Raw genomic sequence first — 19,213 nt, 5'->3', positions numbered from 1 at the left:
TGTAGTGCAAGGATCGTTAGGACAACTGTTAACACCCCACTCCAGTGTATTTTGGCATTTTTATGACATTTCTGATTTGTCCTGAGTCCTGGCAATGTTGAGTAGCCACACTATTTGCAATTTGTATTTGACAGCTAATTTAATTTTGTGGTCAAAGTAAACCAAAATAAACAAAAACAAACAAACAAAACCATGAAGTTTACGTTTGACTACAGTAGAAGCTGCAGGTCATGCGCATGCTCTCAAAGTTTGCGTAGGTGCACTGTCACGCCTTTTTGCGTCTGATCGGCAAACCGATAAACAGCTTGTGAGCTAGCCACAAGCTAGTCAGCTTTTTGTAGTTTATCCTCCTCGTCTAGCTTGCTTCGCCAGTTTTTGGACCCAGCGCTGTAAGAACTCAACTCTTCACTGATATCGCTGTAATGTCGGTAAGTTAACATCTAGCTACGGGTATCGTAGACAATGAGGGCTTAAGTTAGCTAGTAATGGAAAAGAAATCACACAGCGTGCGCAAGACCGATACAGTGGCAGCCTTATTACTTATCAAAGATGATTTGGCTATAAATTGATAGGAAATGTTTTGGGTTAACTTCTTATTGGCGTTTCGGAAGCTGCTCATGTTAACTGTTAGCTAACGGTCGTTATTCGGAAGTAACTGAACTCAAGCAACGTTGGGTCCTATTTCTTTCAGGCGAGGAGGTGGAGAAAAATCGCCCACCTCATAATTTCTGTTAATCCCAATTTAATATCCATCTCTCAAAAGCTGCAGCCCCTTAATTGGGAGAGAGCTAACGTATATTCTCTGTTTGAGGAAAAAAAGAACCGAAAAGCCACAATGGGGTTAGTTAACTTGCAATATATAGAGAGCACCTGTGACGCGGAGTGATACCTTTGAGTGATAATGCGAATCAAAAGTCCCAGTGACGTCATACTGTTCTGTTGACACATGCCTCTCGTCCAATCAAATTACTTGTTTAGCATTCAGCACCACTGTCATATGAGATGTTAAAATCAGTATTTTTCTGCTATTATCAAATTAAATACATCTCTCTGTACAACGTACTGTTATATTTTAAATATGAAAAAAAAACTGCAGCGTCATGGACAACCGGCACTGACCAGAGGGGGCAGTCCAAAGAGATATGGAATAACGTTAGGCACACCCACCCATCTTCCTGAGTTGTTAACGATACCTAGTAAGAGCATGACACATCATGCTGCTGCTCCTCCTCCTCCTCCTCGGATGTAAAGTTTTGACCCCACTTTTATGAACTGAAAGTGTTTCACGGATTCCTCTGTGATTTTCTTCCTTCGACGTCTCACTAACTGTGACGTTACCACCACTGCCTCGTCGCCGTTTCTGTGCAGAAGGGTTAATCACTCGTTTTCTTGGTAAGTACGTATAAGATATAACTATTAGCTGAACTGTTAAGACACCAGCAGTGTTCAGGAAAGACCGTGCCCTGTCAGTAGTCACTTTCGTTTTCGTCGAAATACAGGAAGTTTGAGATCATGGCCACATTGTACAACTTGTGTTTATTTCTGAACATAAATAATTGTTGCGACTGAAATATGAAATGGCCATTGTTAGCAAATGGCAATTGAATAGGCTTTTAAACGAAGTCTGAAGTGACTATTTCCTCAAGACAGTGTATAACTTAATGACTGAATATCATGCTGTAAACACTGACTCATGGAAACAATCAGTTTTTAAATGTGGTACTTGACTTACTACAATAAATACTTTAATGATTGTGATTATACTACACTGCATCAAGTTTACTGTTTCTGTTCTGTATCTAACACAAAGTCTGTTTATATTCTAGCCACCAAAGTGATATTAACTTTCACTTTTGATTTACTTTTGAAATATATCGCAGGGTTAATGCAGCAGTTATGTTGCAATGCTGCTGACCAGGGTAATGATATTTAAGTCAGGATATATGTTTGCAAATATGTTTTGCATTTATGAAGTCATGTGTACACTCAGTGATAATGAGAGTAGGTGTTTCTGTGATGATCTGGAGAATTCAAGTTGCATTTTGTTTTCTAAGCAGAAACTTTAGTATCTTAAGTTAAGAATTTAGCACGTTGGTTAAGAGTTTTGCAAAAACATTATGTTGGAAATTGATCTACAGTAATACTAAGATTCTGGTGTACTTTTTATGGACCAAAGCAAACATGTCATGACTTGCTGTGACTGTGTGCATAAATCATCCCAGTTAAAATTCATCTCCTGCTATTGTGTTCATATGTTGATAAACAATATAATTTAGGTTAATTTAGGTTTATTCAGGGTATTGAAAAGTCTCCACAACACTCTGTACTTGTTAACAGAGGTGTATTTATATATCCTGGTTAATGATTATGGATTACAACCAGCAGGAGTTAAAGTTTTCTCTTCCATATATTCTGTGGGAACATTAACACAGTTGTCTCTACAGACACATTTTTACTGTCTCATTTGATAACAAAATAAGGTTTTGCAAATGTTGCTGTGTTATGTAGCCAGGTTATAGCTTTTGTTTTTTACACTCATCATCTTCACATCTTTTCAGGAACCTTTGCCTCCATGATGGATCCCCAAAATATTCTCAAAACCACACTCAAGAAAAAATTTCAGACTTTGAATGAAGCATACTCTGCAAAGTCATTACTTCCTTCAAGACTTTGCTATCGGAAGCTCAAGCACGACTACAGATGCCCTACTTTGCACCAGTCTGAGTTTAGACATATCGACAAGTCTGACCTTCATAGTTGGGTATATTTTGAAACTGTCCCTCTCGCAGATATTTTATCATGCGACTGCAAACACGACAGCAGCAAAAAAACAGTCATCACTTTAGGAGTGGGTGGAGTTGGAAAAACCACAACAGTGCAGAGTTGTGCACTGGAGTGGGCAGAGGGCAAAGGGTACCATGACATCCAGCTCATGCTTCCTCTCACGTTCTGGGAGTTAAATTTGCTCAAACACAAATTGAGCCTCATTGAACTTCTACAGACATTTTACCCTGAATTGAAGGAGCTTGATGTTTCCAGCCTAAAAGAAAACAAGGTGTGGTTCGTCCTTGACGGACTGGATGAGTATCATCGTCAGCTGAACTTTAGCTGTCCAGCTGTGAGTGATGTTTCTGAGGTATCCACAGTGGATGCTCTGGTGACCAATTTGATCAGGGGGAATTTACTTCCCAGTGCTCACATATGGATAATGACCCGATATGCAGGGGCAACACAAATCCCTGATTGCTACTTGCTTAAAGAGACAGAGGTTCAAGGGTTCAGTGACGGACAGAAGGAGCAGCACTTCAGGACAGTTATGGGTAATGATGATCTTGCCTACAAAGCCATTAATCACATGAAAATATCAAGGAGTCTGGACTGGCTTTGTCAGATACCTCCAATCTGCACCATCATGGCAAATGTGTTAAAGAATCATCTAAAACCTAGTGATGGGTTTAAAATCAATCCCCTGAGTTTAACCCAGATTTACACAAATCTGGTCAAAGCATCAAGCTCGGACATTGTTGCCAAGCTGAAATATCTGTCAGTAGAGGAAGAAGGGGGTAATGTGATCTATGAGCATCATCTTCGAGAGAATGACATAAGTGTTGAGGAAGCATCAACTTTCTCCAAAGAGTGTCCACTTGTGTTGAGAGAAGAAAAGGGTCTGCATAACACCACAGTGTTTCGCTTTGGCCACTGGAGCATTCAGGAGTTCTTTGCTGCGTCTGCTAAATTGGACGATATTGAAGGCTCAGTCCAGTCTGTCTGTTGTCGGAATCTGGTTGACCAGGCGCTGCAGAATGCTGAGGGAAAGTCAGATGTCTTCCTTCGCTTCATCTTTGGCCTCATTAAGGAACGTGGCACACTGGAGCCCACCGATCCGCTGTTTAACTACACCAAGAAGAAGATCCTGGAGAACATCTTGTCTCCCGGCGCTGTGGGTCTGTTCCACTGTCTGAGGGAGTATGACAGCCGGGCTTTACTGGAAGAAGTGAACTTCTTTCTGGAGTTTGGCTTCTCTCCAATTCCTAATCTGTCACCAACGCACTGGCAATTCATGATGCAAAGGACCTGTAATTTTGAGGGACTGAGAGAGAGTTTTGAGATGAAGGTGTCCGAGGGATGTGATGAGAGCCTCCTCAGGCAGCTACCAGCTATTTTGAAATCCAAGAAAGCCATGTAAGTTTATATATTTCATTTATATAGACTGCATTAGATAAATATTTGAACATTTCTACATTTTTTGTTGTGTTGTTTGTCTGTTCACCCTACCTAAATCTCTCTCAACAGTCCATTATTATCCTCCTGCTTAGTCTTGGAATTGGGGGACTGAGTATAAAAAGCTCTACAATTTCCATTTTTGGCAGTGAATATGGATCTAAACAATCTCAACCACCCCTCATAATTGAAAATCAGCTTGTTAACATCATAGTCATCTTATGATTTATATCCTCATTCATTTTATTTGTGCTAGAAGACAGTGCCAGAACAAAAACAATGTTAGAAGTATTATGCTATGACTCTTGTTGTATAATGTGAATTAAAGGATAAGGCAGGTTTTCCCCCAAAGTTTACACTGTGTCAACAAATTCCATTGACTCCCATCTCCTTGCAGGCTGCGGTTCTCCAACCTGACAGACACATGTTGTCCAGTCTTAGCAGCAATCCTGAGCACAAGTGAGTCATACCTGAGAGAGCTGGACCTGGGATACAACAGCATCAGTGACAGTGGAGTCCGGACGCTTGTGGAGGGGCTGAACGATCAAAACTGCAGACTGAAAACAATCAGGTTGCAAGCCTGTGGAGTGACCTCGCATGGCTGTGACTACCTCGCCACGACCCTGAGACAGTCCAAGAAACTGCAGGAGTTGGATCTCAGCATGAACGAAATAGGAGATGACGGACTGACACAACTTGCAGATGGTTTGAGATCACCTGATTGCCAGTTAGAAACACTCAAGTAAGTGTTGGGAAATAAGCTTAGCTGCTCACGCCGTTTATCTCATACGAAATTAACACAAAAACAAGAATGATCTTTGTTTTGCTGCCATTACATGTTTCCTTGCATATGAAATTACACAGATACATTTTTTTTTACTTGTGAAGAAGTTTATCTCAAAAGAATCACAAAATTGGGCACCAAAAGCTCCTCAAAATTTAACAATGAAAAATGCAACTCAGACTTATGTTGATTATAGCTTGTTGTTTTGTAAATGTTCTACACACTTAGCATTTCTGTGACATTGCTGTCATGTTTTTCGTAGACTATCACAGTGCAACATTGAGCAAAGGGGCTGCTGTTGTCTGGCCTCGGCTCTGCAGGAGAACTCCGACCACCTGAAAGTGTTGGATCTGAGCATCAATATGGTTGGAGACACAGGGGCCATGGAGCTCCTCAGAAAATTTGACATATCAAAGCTAACAAAGCTGGAGTGAGTGTGACTTCATATAAATGCATCCTCTGCCTTCAAACATAAATGAATAGATACCAGTAGTCCAGTGACGTTTTGTATCTCTTTGGCAGGATGTACCACTGTGGCCTCACTGTGTTAAGCTGTGGAAGTATCGGGGAAGCTCTGAAGAATGAAACCAGCACTCTGGTAGAGCTCAATTTGAGCAACAACAGCTTGAAAGATGCAGGGTTTGCACTCATCTGCGAAGGAATGTACGCATGGTGTAGTCTGGAAAAACTCAAGTAAGGATGCCTTGCTCTTATAGTTCTCCTTTGATTACTTACTGACTAAAGTAAAAATTATGTCATTGACAGATTTTATTTTCACTGCTTACTTCAGCGAGTTCATATGGGTGTAACTTTTTCTGCGATATTCAGCAAAAAAAGGCTCATGTACTGATAACTAAATATCCCTAAACCAATAATTAGAGACAGTTTCTCCTGTTTGCTTTCAGTGTTTCAAGATGTGGAATCACTGGAAAAGGTTGCCTTTATTTGGCGAAAGTCCTGTGTTCAATCTCTCAGCTCTACAAGGGGCTGATTCAAGAAACAGACTGGCAGGCAGTCGAGCTGAAAGACCTTGACCTCAGCATGAACCGCCTGGGAGACAAGGGAGTCAAGGAAATTTCAGATGGACTCACTAATCCGTTCAGCCATCTGAAATCTCTCAAGTACCTCACTTTCAAATCATTATTCTTCATCAGACAAATGTTATGTTAGAAGATCAGTATGCTATAACATGATGTTGTTTCTTTTAAGCCTGAGTCACTGCAGCCTGACTCATGGCTGTTGTGCAGAGCTTGCATCAGGATTGGCATCAAAGGGGAGCGTTATCAGGGCACTGGACCTGTCTGGCAATGACCTCCAGGACAAGGGAGTGAAGAAACTCTGTGCGGGGCTCGAAAACCCTCAAAGCAAACTTGAGACACTGTCGTAAGTCTTTGTGTTGTTGTTTTTTTTGAGAATTACGGCAATAAAATTTAACAGGTTATTTATTGTCAATCAAAACATGGGTCCAGATAACTCATAGCCGTGTAGTAGGTCCTGCTACTCAAAGTAAGTTACTTTATTGATGATTAACTCCCAACAGCTTTTTGGCTCAGCTTTTTAAATTATATATATTTAAATATTATTCCTCCTTTCAATTCAATTCAAATTTTCAACATAGTTTTGTGTGTGTTCGCACAAAATACATTGTTTTTATATGTTGAGATCTTTCTCTGTTTCCATATGATTAGTGTTGGAAACATGGCTTATCCATGTGACCTTTGGGCAGTGTCTGGACTTTATGGAGTCTGACATCATATCCTGTGTGGCAACCTCTGTGGCTGAAAAATTAGGCTAACACAGTTCCTCCAATGGCCTCTTGAGGCTGGCCCGTAGACACCCGTGTTAAAATGCCCAACTTTACAGCAGAAATAAACGTGTACAGCCTGGTATAAAAATGGATTTGGTCTGTGTAGCTAATGTGAACATTCATAACAGTTAAAAGGGGGTTAATTTTTACATAACTCACCCAGTTCCATTTTATTAAGGCTTAAAGTTATGCATCATTAAAGGCGGGGCCACTTGAGTGACAGGCTGTATGCAAGGTGTCACTACAGACTGAGTCAGATCAGCACCTCGCTCCTCCACAGCTCCTATTTTCTTGTCCAAATTTGGTCACTTCTCTCTCCAAGATCCAAGATGGCGACAACTGAAATGCTAGACTTGAGGCTTCAAAACGAGAGTCCACAAACCAATAGGTGACGTCACAGTAGCTACATCAATTATTTTATACAAGCTACTGTGGCAACTGTAGGGTTTTATTCAGAGTATTCAAAAGGAGCTGTATGTGGGAGAGGGTTAGCTGTGGCAGGGTTATGGGGATGAACAATAGGCTTGGGTGATTTGAAATGCATGGATAGGCCAGCTCTGAAGCATTGAGGTTTGATAGCCTGCCCTATTAAAGAAACTGTATTAAAAGACACTGAAATCATAGACAGTATTCCGACTCTATTGTCACGCCAATTGAACACTGGGCAATTGTACAATAACCACATGAAACATTGACTACAGTTTAGTTTAGTTATAATTTCTTGGGATATCCTGAAACATTTCTTTGCAGCCTCAGTTATGTGCATGCTGTGGAGATATAGTGAGCCAGTTTAATCTCTGGTACTTGTGTTTCTCCCCAGACTGAGGACCTGTGGCCTGAGCTCGAGGAGCGTTCAGTTCCTGACCACTGCCCTCAAGTCGAACCCCCATCATCTGACAGAGCTGCATGTGATGGGCAACAATCTGGAACACTCAGGAATCAGAGTGCTCCAGGAACTCACAAAGAATGAGAAATACGCCTTACATACCATAGAGTGAGTACTGATGATGATATTTTAATAAAATGTTATCAATAATAGTTCACAGCAGACATTCCTCTTTCCCTTACCCTTGTTATAATGATGGCTAGTTTGTATGTATTTTTCCTGTCCAGTCTAAAATGACTATTATAGTTCTGACTGCACATGAACTTTCGCTCACTTTCAAACATCATTGGAGGTTTATTTTCTTATCTTTCAGTGTCTCCACAGATTGAAGAGACAGGCAGCAACAGACACAAGCTGATCAAACTTGCTCACGGTCGTCAGACCATACTTTATACACCAAGTCAGTGGTAGGAACGTCCTTGTATTCCAGTGCTTATTCTAGCTACAATATCAAATGCTCCATCTACTCTGTTTAAAGAATGTGACAGAACCAAAACGCATCTTAAAAGTATGTCAGCAATTAAACTGTCTTGTGATTTCTTTTTCATATTGTAAGATGAATGTCTTACGCAGTGCCTTAGTTGGAAAGTGAAAGAAATGTGTTGACTCAAGTAATGTAGCTACTCATAAAATATGTGCCTGCAGTATTATCGTTATGTACATTACTATTTCTGTTCACAATGTTTTGTGATTTCTTTTTCATTACCTCATGGTAACATGAATGTGTTTTTACACAGTGCCTTAGTTCGAAATATGTTTCCTTGGATTGCAGTGCACAGCACTTAAAGTAAGATTATCTGGGAAAAGTGAAGGAAATTTATTGACTTTTTGATGTGTCTACTTATAAAATGTGTGCCTACAGTATTATAGTTACATACTATTGCTTTTCAAAATGTTTTGTGATTTATTTTTCATTATTACATTGTAAGATGAATGTATGCTTTTAGGCAGTGCCTTGAAAGTACCTTTCCTTTGGTTGCAGTGAACAGCACTTACAAGTAAAATTGTCAGAGAAATGTGAAAGACATGTGTTACTGTTTAAAGTAATGTATCTACTCAGAAAGTATGTGCCTGCAGTATTGTTGTTGTGTACTATTACTACTGAATCTGATGCAAGAATTAAAATGAGATCTCCATGACCACTGAAAATACTCTTCTTCTAGTCGAATGCTGGTTCATGTCTGTGCTGTAGCAGCACCCCATCTAGTGGCCAAACCTCGTAATGTCAGTGTATGACACGTTTGACGTCAGCTGACATAGCGGTATCTTGGCTGCGTCTGTGTCAGTACAGCACAGCACAGCACGCAGCATCTCCTGTGTCATCGCACTGTACCAGTGAACGCACCACTGACACAAAGGTAAGGCAAAGGTAACTTTATGAATTAATATAATAACAACTAACATGCATTTTGTCAGCATCCAGGAGCAGGCATGTCGCACAGGGTTGTTAATTTAATGGACGTTTGTCACAGCAGTAATGTAACTGCATTATACTAAGTTGAAATTGATAGTTGGATGCTGTGTGGCTTCGATGTCATGGTAATTTGATCAGGGCGAGCGGCGCAGAAAAGTACAGAGGGGTGTGGGTTGGCATCACAGCTTTGCTGGCTAGGCCTGTATGGCGCAGTTTCAGAAAGATTCCACCTGACAGTCATGCGGGAGTCTTCTCTGTCGGCCATCATCCTACAGCCAAAGAAATAAACAAACGTGCTGCGTTAACCGTCTGCAAGGTGGATGCAGAGACATGCAGACATGTGTAAAACGCCCTCAGCTCTGCAGTGTGGTGACCGCTGCTTGGTCATTGTGGCAGTGTCTTGCTTCAATGTCCTGACACTTTAATTATACACTGAGATCAACCTAAATGTGATGTACGTGGGTCACTTTGTGCTGTAACGTCAAAGACATTGGTTGTAACAAGATAAGCAGGTGCAGGGCTGTTGTCCTGTGACGTTACTGTGCTGTACTGTTTGAAATACAAAAATGTCGAGTTTGGGCTTTTTCTCTAATATTTCGTCATATGAACACAACATTTAAGTCATAACATGCTGCCAGTCATAAATAATGACCATGTAACACCACAATATCCACTGCTGCCAATGTAGCTTTTAATTGTACAATTCTGATGCCTATTTTTACCTATCATCTGTCACTGGCTATTATAAATCATTCATGCTGTTTATACAATATAAACATTTAGTATTTATTTGCGTCACAGAACACTGAAGGCCATAGATGTTTTATTTTTTATTGTTGGTTATTGGTGCTTATATATATTAACGCCCTGTATACACCTATTTTTTGTGTACTTAATAGTCCCATCTTTCCTTTACCTTTATTTGTCCTCTCAAAAGTCCGTGTGTGTGTGTGTGTGTGTGGGTGTGGGTGTGTGTGGGCATATTTGGCCAGTAAAGCTATAAAGGCAATTTCTAAACAGTCCAAGATAACTTTTTTCTTCCCAGAAAACAAAACATTACAGCAAGAAGCAGTGTGACGCAGATGATTATGAGTCAGGTAAAGTTCAGTCGCAGTTCGCGCTGGTGTACACGTCAAGGGCGCGTGCCACTGTGGTAGTGACGCAGCAGTTGCTAGCATTTTAGCTAAATTAGCTAGGTAACGCTAGCTAACACGAAGCAGCAAACACACGGCAAGTCAATAGACAGTAAGAGACTTTTTATATACCTATGAATTAAATATTAGAATTCTGAATATTTATTTTTTCATTAAACATACACAGGCCTACAAAAAATATTTAATGAACAAGTGTGAGTCACTGAAATATTCCATTTGCTCACTGTTAACAATAACGTTAGCTTACATCATGATAAAGGTAACGTTAGCTAACATCACAAAACCTACTCTCAATAGGTTCCCTGTTGTCTGAGCTTTGCTGTAACGTATTAACCAAACATAACCACCGGCCTGAAACTTCAGAAATATAGCCAAGGCTAACTAGTTAGTTGAAACCTCGACCTGTTAGCTAAATATGTGTAAATACAGAAACTGCCCTGAAAATTAACGCAGTTTGCTAGATATGTCAAATTGCCCCATAGATTATTAATATAAACTGAAGTTGGTACAGTCCATTATATCTGTTACCCACATTTTAACTCTTTGTCCCTTAAGTACATGTAAAAAACGTTCATTGTACGTTTATGATGACCAGTAACAAGTTTAAAAAAAAAGAAAAAAGTAAAGAAAAAGAGCAAGTAAACCAAAAATAAAAACTAAACAAAGGCTCACCCATGAAATCAGTCATTCACAAAGGGTGAAGGTCCTCCTCAATTAATGTATTAACCTTAAATAAGTCCATAAAATAAAGGTCTACAGGCATTTTGGCTTTCATTTAAGGGATTTTGCAAGTCATATTAGATTTAGTTTAATCTTCATTTGTTTATTGTTTGGAGCCTGTAGTATCATTGAGCCAAAATTGAAGTTCAAAGGTAAGTAATTGACCAAATTTAATGTTATAATTAAACAAGCATGCAGAAACTACTATGCTAGCTCGATAATGGTTTTAATGCAAGCTAACAAAAATGGTTGCTGAAATATATATAAATGTAAATTAACTATGTGATTTGGATCATTTAGTATGGTTAAAATGAATGGCGATAGGTGAAGTGAACAGTTCCCTCTAATTTTATAACTCAGTGTAGTGTAAATGTTCTAACATTAGGATAATGACACCTCAAATGTAGCCTCTTGACTGTGGTTGATTGATATTGCTTTTAAGTTAGGGCTGGGTGATATGGAGTAAATTAAATACCACAATATTTTTGAACGAATACCTTGACATCAACTAATACGACGGTATTGTACTGTTGACTGTTGGCACTTGCACAAAATTTTTACTCAATGACATTTTTGACAAATCATCAGTAATGTGAATATAATGACTAAGTGGGTAAAGGCAAATAATAGAACAGCTAGAACAGTTTGGAACGTTAAAAAAAAAAAAAAAGACATCACTTTACTGTAATGCAGTCTTTAAAACCAGGAAAAGACAACACCTGCAGTATTATATCAAAAATCTAAGACAAAAGCTAATCTCATATCACAATATCAATACAATATTGATATACTGCCCAGCTGTGTTACCAGTGTTTGTGCTTAAATTTCATTGTGAGCATGATGACACCAACCTGTAACGACTCAATATCTGCCTGAGACACATATTTCTGCAGACCTCAGATAGAATTCTGTAATATAATATTTTCAATTTTAAGGCAGTATTTAAGGTCCAGTTTGTAGGATTTAGGGGTATCTATTGCGAGACATTGAATGTTGAATGAAAATAATATTTATAACTGTTTTCATTATTCTATAATAACCTGAAACTAAGAGTTGTGTTTTCATTACCTGAGAATGAGATATTTTTATCCACATAGGGAGCGTGTCCTCTTCCGTGGAGTCCGCCATGTTGTTCTACAGTAGCCCAGAACAGACAAACAAAGTACTTGCTCTAGTAAGGGCCATTCACGTTTTTCCATTCACCCACTTTAGTCCTCCTACACACGAAGTTTCAGATGGTTGCAGGCTGCAGCCTCACCGCTGGATACCACATACCAATCCTACACACTAGACCTTTTAGGTAGTGAGGCCACATTAATTTGATCAGATTTTTTTGATTACATTTGTTCAGTTACAGCTACAGATTTCTCCCCATTGCTTAGACACTGCAGATACAAATACCTACTGTACTGAACATACAGGTATGTACATACTGTAGGTTGAGCATGCTCTGTAGAAAGTGGAGGGTTTGACTGCCCTTTTGAACAAACAAATATCATCTCTGCACAGCTTAGTTACTGCTGTTACTCAGTATGTAGCCTACAGTGGAAGTTTCAAGTTACCTATTCTGTATTCACACTGTTAGTCTTCTCTCTGCACTCTGGCAACAGTAGCTATAGGCTAACACCTAACTCTGGTTAGATAATTACTGTTCATGTATTATGGACACATGGAAACAGACTGCAAGCACAAGCTGGGTGTGAATGTATGTGAAAGTGTGATAGATCTCTACAGGTGTGGGTTCTTTGTCTCATTTGCTTTGTTTTGTTGATTTCTGTCGGCTGGGATCTCACACTATCTTTCAGGGTGAGCTGCTATGGGGAAGGAGAAGCTTCACATAAACATTGTGGTAATAGGACATGTCGACTCAGGCAAGTCCACCACCACCGGCCACCTCATCTACAAGTGTGGGGGCATTGATAAGAGAACAATCGAGAAGTTTGAGAAGGAAGCTGCTGAGGTATGACTCATATTGTTCCCACTCGAATTCATATGTCTACTGTGTAACTGCACTTTGCAGCGCAGGCGTTCTAGTTCAACTGTATCCTGTTATATTTAACTCTGTATCTTGTCCTGTGTATTTTATGTCCTCTTACTGTACTACAAGGTGGTTGTAATTGGGTGAACTCCTTTTTCATGGTTTTTGAGGCTGTAGCACATTGAAGTTGAAAATACAAAATGGAAAATTTGAATGAAATCAGTAGAATTAATTAGTAATTACTACTGAGAAGTACTGAGATTTATGACTAGCATGTTTTCATTATCCTAGGGGGATCTCACATCAGCAACCCGGGCCTGCAGCAGAGTACACTTGATCCAAAAGTCTAGTTCAATTGACTAGTGTGACCACTGTGTAGAGTATTTTGGCACAGTGCGCCAATCTGTGCCCCAGTCCACTTAAAGGTGGTCTTGAGTACAATTCATGTGCACCAGGTGTGAACAACAGCCATACCAAAACATAAAAGTGGACAGCTATTTCACACAAGGAGTTTTTAACTGGTTATGAAACAGTCTCAAATTAATACTGATGCCTCTATATCAGACGACAGCGCAGCTTACTGTGGACGAACCCATGTACGGCTTTGCCTTTGCCTTTGACCTTAAGTCAGAAGCAGCTCCCCCCTCTGGCCAGGAGCAGAGCTTCGCCTCTCTGCTTCACCAGTCCACGCTGATGACAGTCCCCAGAGCAGCAGTGACTGTCTGCAGCATCCTTTTATACACTCTAGCACACGAAAATGTCAGTGTAGATGATGATGCAAGTGAACTTGGACACAGAACAACATTACTAATGTGAAAGCTGCAAGGCGGGGGAGTGGAAGGGTGGGGCAATCATACTCAGGCATCTAATAATACCTCATATGAAAACATTTACTGTAGTCTTGATCATCCAGTAGAGACTCGTAAAGGTTACTCAGACAAGTAAATATCATAACATTGTCCTGCAGATTGTAATGAAAATGCTGATGTCTCCTTAGAGACTGAAAAGAAAACAAAAGCATCTATCAAAGACAGAATTATGTACTAAATTTATTCACCTAGTTTTATTTTAATCAAATTTTTCTATTAAAATGTGCATGTCTATATTTTCCCCTAGATGGGAAAGGGTTCCTTCAAATACGCCTGGGTCCTGGACAAGCTGAAGGCAGAGCGTGAGCGCGGCATCACTATTGACATCTCTCTTTGGAAGTTTGAGACCAGCAAGTACTACGTCACCATCATTGATGCTCCAGGACACAGGGACTTCATCAAAAACATGATCACTGGGACTTCTCAGGTAGAGGGAGCGTCGGAGGAAAAGTAGAAATAGAAAAAATGCATGACAGAGGGAGAAAAGCACTGGAGGAGAAAAACTGTTAAGAGACAACAGAAGAGAAGGGAGAGCAAAGTATTTCAAAGAGATAGCATGAGAAGGCTATGTCACAGCATACTTGACAAGGATTGTGTTTGCCCCACTGAACCAATACTTTTGGCATACAACATGAGTTCAGAAAGTTACTATGAGGTTAATCTGAGGTTGATTGAAAGGTGTCTTGTCTCTTCGCACCTTTCAGGCCGACTGCGCTGTGCTGATAGTGGCTGCAGGTGTTGGCGAGTTTGAAGCTGGCATCTCAAAGAATGGTCAGACTCGTGAACACGCCCTCCTCGCCTACACCCTGGGAGTGAAGCAGCTCATTGTGGGCATCAACAAGATGGATTCCACTGAGCCCAACTACAGCCAGAAGCGCTACGAGGAGATTGTGAAGGAAGTCAGTACTTACATCAAGAAGATTGGTTACAACCCCGACACTGTGGCCTTTGTGCCAATCTCTGGATGGAACGGAGACAACATGCTGGAGCCCAGCCCTAATGTGAGTCCTCTGTGAGACCCAAAGTATATGTACACAGTACAGATACATAAGGAAAAGTTATGCTAGAGCATGTGTGTATCCCACTGGCCAGCTCATTGCAGCTGTTTTGCACTGCGCTCATATGGCAGTTACCAAAAGCCTCGTGCTGACCTTCTGGTTTCTCCCAGTTAATACCGTTAGTTCTGTCAGCATTGTTGCCATTGTTCAGCACTGTTTATGGAGTTAGCAGTTAGCTCCTAGCCCCGGCTCAGTGACCTCCATGTTGATAACCATGTGCAACAACCCATATGCTCTGAATTTTGCATAGAGCTCCTTTCACAAACAAAAAGGTTCCTGCATATTTTAAAACCTGGGTGGCACGGTGGTACAGTGGTTAGCACTGTCACCTCACAGCAAGAAGATTTTGAACCTGCCGGCTGGCTGGGGCCCAAGGAGTGTGGAGTTTGCATGTTCTCCCTGTGTTGTTGTGGGTTTTCTCCAGGTTTTCTGACTTCTTCCCACTTCTTCTGTCTCTCCACAGATGACTTGGTTCAAGGGCTGGAAGATCAACCGTAAAGATGGTAATTCCTCAGGCACCACACTTCTGGAGGCTCTGGATGCCATCCAGCCTCCCACGCGCCCCACTGACAAGCCCCTCCGCCTGCCTCTGCAGGATGTCTACAAGATTGGAGGTGAGCGCTGTGTCTGTGTGGGTGTCTGTAAAGATGATATGATAGTTGTGCGATTTGTATTCAGTAGAACAAACCTGAAAGGTGCAAGTGCTCCAATTATCAAGTTCTTCAAAAGTACTGGTGTAACCAGATCATATTGTTGAATGTATTTTGGGAATCAGAGCAGCCCGTGACAAAAAGAGCAGGACTGAAGTAGGTCTGGGAAGAATGTCCACTGGCTCTTTGTGTTCTAAAGCTGGTGTCTGTCCTTTTTCAGAGCACTTTCTCGAAATGCTCAGGCATGTCATTGAAGCTAGAAGTATCAGTTTATTTCATGTTTAACAGGCCGTTGTTAAGACAGATTTATTGCATTTCTTATCTTCCTCTCTGCCAGGCATTGGGACTGTTCCAGTGGGCCGAGTAGAGACAGGAGTCCTGAAACCTGGCATGGTGGTGACCTTTGCCCCTGTCAATGTGACCACTGAAGTCAAGTCTGTGGAGATGCACCACGAGGCCCTGAACGAGGCCCTGCCTGGTGACAATGTGGGCTTTAACGTCAAGAATGTGTCTGTCAAAGATATTCGCCGTGGCAACGTGGCAGGAGACAGCAGGAACGACCCGCCACAGGAGGCAGCCAGCTTCACCTCTCAGGTCAGCATGCAGTGATTAACTTTAAAAAAGATACTCAGTTAATCGTCTCTCCTTCAACACGTCTTTACCCATCTCTGTGGTTCTCCAGGTGATTATCCTGAACCACCCTGGTCAGATCAGTGCTGGCTACGCTCCCGTGCTGGACTGCCACACTGCACACATCGCATGCAAGTTTGCTGAGCTCAAGGAAAAGATTGACCGTCGCTCTGGTAAGAAGCTTGAAGACAACCCTAAGACCCTGAAGTCTGGAGATGCTGCCATTGTGGACATGATCCCCGGCAAGCCCATGTGTGTGGAGAGCTTCTCTGAATACCCACCACTGGGTAAGTTACCTGCCCCACAACAGGATCTCTGTCAGTGGGTCAAGCTGAAACTCTAATATAATTTGTCATTTTCCTCAAGATGACTATGAATTAAAACATTACAGTAAAGAGACACACCGCAAAATCAAAAATACATATTTCCGTCCGTAGAGATGTCTGCCTTCACTCAAATATAATCGAACAAGATGGCAATTGGCTTGTGGTGCTCAAAGCGCCCAAGAAATATATTTTGAAAAACACAAGACCAATGTCTCCTTCCAGAAATCATGACCCAGTTACTCAAGATAATCCACAGACCTTGTTGTGAGCAGTTTCATGTAGAAACTCTTCTTTTTTTAAAATCTTCCTGAGATGTCTTTCATCCACAGTCGAGGTTCCACCAAGATCTGAATTCGGATCGCTGGGTTCAAAGTCCTAGCAGTAACGTTACACCAGGAATCACTATCACAATAACCTATATTTTCTTTATTACACACACCAGCCATATAACTGAGCAGAGGAAAGCATGCATCTACTCATGGACTCATGGTTGTGAGAGCGCAAGATCTAAACATTAATGGCGTCCGCTTTGGTTGAGCTGTAACTAGCTTAGCTGGCTCAGTGGTGCTAGGTGGGCTAGCAGTAAGTCAGGCTTGTTGGTACGTTTTGCTACAAAAAGTACTGCACCACAATTTGTACATATCCTTCCTGATCCTGAGCCAGTAATCCATGTATAACCCTCGTATTTGGAAGGACAGCTATCATGAGATTAATGTAAAGAAGGAAGCAGTCCCATCAGGAGGGAGGTTGGGGTGGTGTATGGGACACAAAACAGAGCACTTTAGCCAGGAGACTGGTATTTGGAAGAATGTGAACTATGAGTGAGCTTTGGGTCATTTTAAGGTACATTCTCACCATGTTTCTATACCTAACCTACCTCCGTAACTTAACGTTCAGGGTGAAGGGAGGAGAGGGAGGGTCACGGGTTGGAATTGAACCCATGGCTGCTGTGGCAAAGACTCTGTCTTTGTACATGGGTGTCCACTCTGCTAGGTGAGCTAGTGAGCAACCCATGAAATGTCATTCGTGGGGTGCTAATTTTGAGGATATCGTACAAAGCGTTGTGTGCATCTTCATAGGAGAAGATTTTCCGTGAATGTTGGGCCATTTTGCCGGCAAGCTGCGAGCATTTAGACACACAGAGCTGCATTGGCAAGTTGATCCGAGGTGCCCAATTTTCCGCCTTGTGGAGTAGACATATTGGCAGAACCCTTTTAGTTTAAACAGAACGAGGCGGCCTTCCGCAACGGGAGGGGCTGTTGAAGACTTGTGGGAGGAGCTATTGATGACGTGGCACATGCGAGCCACTGGCGGTGGACTAACAGGAAACAGCTGATAGCAGCAATTAGCGAGCAGCTAGTAGCAAGAGGGAAATGCAAACCTGAAAGACGCTGTAAAGATGAGCAACTGGGGAGACAAGGCCCTCCTTGTCCTCACAAACGAAGAGGCCATTAACTGTCAGATGACGGGGACGATTTTGCGATTTTGCCGCACTCCCTGATTTTGTTTTTATACTGCCAATGCTGAAAGAAGACTGATTTGCACAATTCCTGTCTAAAAAGGGCTATTATATGAGGATATGCTGAGTGGATTCGCATGCTTCCATCTGTGCAATGATATGGTCGGCAGTTGTAGTTTGATAGTATAGTTTTAATATGAAACTGCTCACTTGGTCTGTGGATTATCTTGAGTAACTGGGTCATGGTTTCTGGAAGGTAACATTGCTGTTGGGTTTTTTGAAAATGTATTTTTTAGTGCTTTGACCACCACAAGCCCAGTGTCATCCAGTTCCATTATACTGGAATGAAGGCCGATGTCTCTACGGCCAATATCTCCAACACTCTGCAACTCACACCAAAACAATCTAGACTGATAAGTAGCACTATAGGTATTCGATTTTGGGGTGAACTATCTCTTTAAACTTCATCTTAATGACAATGTGAACTTAATGTTTTATTCAGAGATAACAAATGTATTTTTCATCATCCCTCCTCAGGGAGGTTTGCAGTCCGCGACATGCGTCAGACTGTGGCTGTGGGAGTGATTAAGGGCGTGGAAAAGAAAGCCCCCACCAGCGGTAAGATCACCAAGTCCGCACAGAAGGCACAGAAGGTCAAATGAACGTTGTGCTGGGCTGCTGCCCCAAACGCTCACCATGGCCAACGCCACGTTAGCACCCTGCACCTCCTGCACACCATAGTCAGCGTCTGGTCTATTATCACAATGCATCGCAAAAGCAGGAGAAGGAAAAAAAATAACTACCATATTGTTAGTGATTAACACGTTACCACACTGTTACATGTAGGTTTTATTGTCACTCAGTTGGTGGCAGAACGACACAACATATTTGCATTACAGCTCTCTGGTTGTGTGATGTTGTAGTTAGAATTAAGCTGCTCATTGATCGTAGCTGCTTAGCTCCAGTAATATAAAGGCAGAGGTGTTATTTTGCTGTTGAAGTAATGCTCTGCGTTCTAGCTTTAAAAGAGATACACTAACTAACCAGAAGTAGGTTGACTTGCATGTTTGCTGTCACGTCTTAGAAAAACAACCTTTAGAAACTCTTTGTGTGATACCTGATATCTTCATGCCTGGCTCTTTGCTTGACTTAAACTTCCTTGCAGTGGCTCTGTTAATTGTTACAGTTACTGTTTAGTTCATGCACTTTAATCATTGTTATTTGTGAAGAGACGGTCATAAAAGTAAAGATGTTTAA

General features: G+C 41.3%; 2 protein-coding genes across 2 annotated transcripts; both read left to right on the top strand.

Annotated features, from left to right (window-relative positions):
• Positions 1-1,241: 1,241 nt before the first annotated feature.
• LOC126390200 (NACHT, LRR and PYD domains-containing protein 14-like) lies at positions 1,242-8,837 on the top strand. The gene is made up of 9 exons (XM_050044385.1): positions 1,242-1,392; positions 2,559-4,182; positions 4,619-4,963; positions 5,268-5,435; positions 5,528-5,698; positions 5,911-6,126; positions 6,215-6,388; positions 7,633-7,806; positions 8,012-8,837. Exons 2-9 carry the CDS (start codon positions 2,573-2,575, stop codon positions 8,025-8,027), a joined length of 2,874 nt encoding a protein of 957 aa, XP_049900342.1. The 5' UTR covers positions 1,242-1,392; positions 2,559-2,572; the 3' UTR covers positions 8,028-8,837.
• A 109-nt stretch (positions 8,838-8,946) lies between these two features.
• LOC126390203 (elongation factor 1-alpha 1-like) lies at positions 8,947-19,213 on the top strand. Its single transcript, XM_050044386.1, has 8 exons — positions 8,947-9,056; positions 12,792-12,946; positions 14,081-14,260; positions 14,538-14,834; positions 15,355-15,505; positions 15,879-16,135; positions 16,224-16,458; positions 18,494-19,213. The coding sequence occupies exons 2-8, from the start codon at positions 12,803-12,805 to the stop codon at positions 18,616-18,618; spliced, it is 1,389 nt and encodes a 462-aa protein (XP_049900343.1). The 5' UTR covers positions 8,947-9,056; positions 12,792-12,802; the 3' UTR covers positions 18,619-19,213.

This window comes from Epinephelus moara, chromosome 5 (genome assembly GCF_006386435.1).
Source record: "Epinephelus moara isolate mb chromosome 5, YSFRI_EMoa_1.0, whole genome shotgun sequence".
Lineage (NCBI taxonomy): Eukaryota > Metazoa > Chordata > Actinopteri > Perciformes > Serranidae > Epinephelus > Epinephelus moara.
The sequence above is the reverse complement of the archived record's forward strand: the minus strand, read 5'-3'. Positions and strand labels throughout refer to the sequence as shown.

Bases quoted from the DNA above. Each gene is read 5' to 3' on its own strand.
- LOC126390200 (XM_050044385.1), top strand. From the start codon at position 2,573: ATGATGGATCCCCAAAATATTCTCAAAACCACACTCAAGAAAAAATTT. The intron at 5,699-5,910 runs GTAAGGATGCCT...GTTTGCTTTCAG, and splicing joins TGTAGTCTGGAAAAACTCAA to TGTTTCAAGATGTGGAATCA. The intron at 6,127-6,214 runs GTACCTCACTTT...GTTTCTTTTAAG, and splicing joins AGCCATCTGAAATCTCTCAA to CCTGAGTCACTGCAGCCTGA.
- LOC126390203 (XM_050044386.1), top strand. From the start codon at position 12,803: ATGGGGAAGGAGAAGCTTCACATAAACATTGTGGTAATAGGACATGTC. The intron at 14,261-14,537 runs GTAGAGGGAGCG...CGCACCTTTCAG, and splicing joins TGATCACTGGGACTTCTCAG to GCCGACTGCGCTGTGCTGAT. The intron at 16,136-16,223 runs GTCAGCATGCAG...GTGGTTCTCCAG, and splicing joins CAGCCAGCTTCACCTCTCAG to GTGATTATCCTGAACCACCC.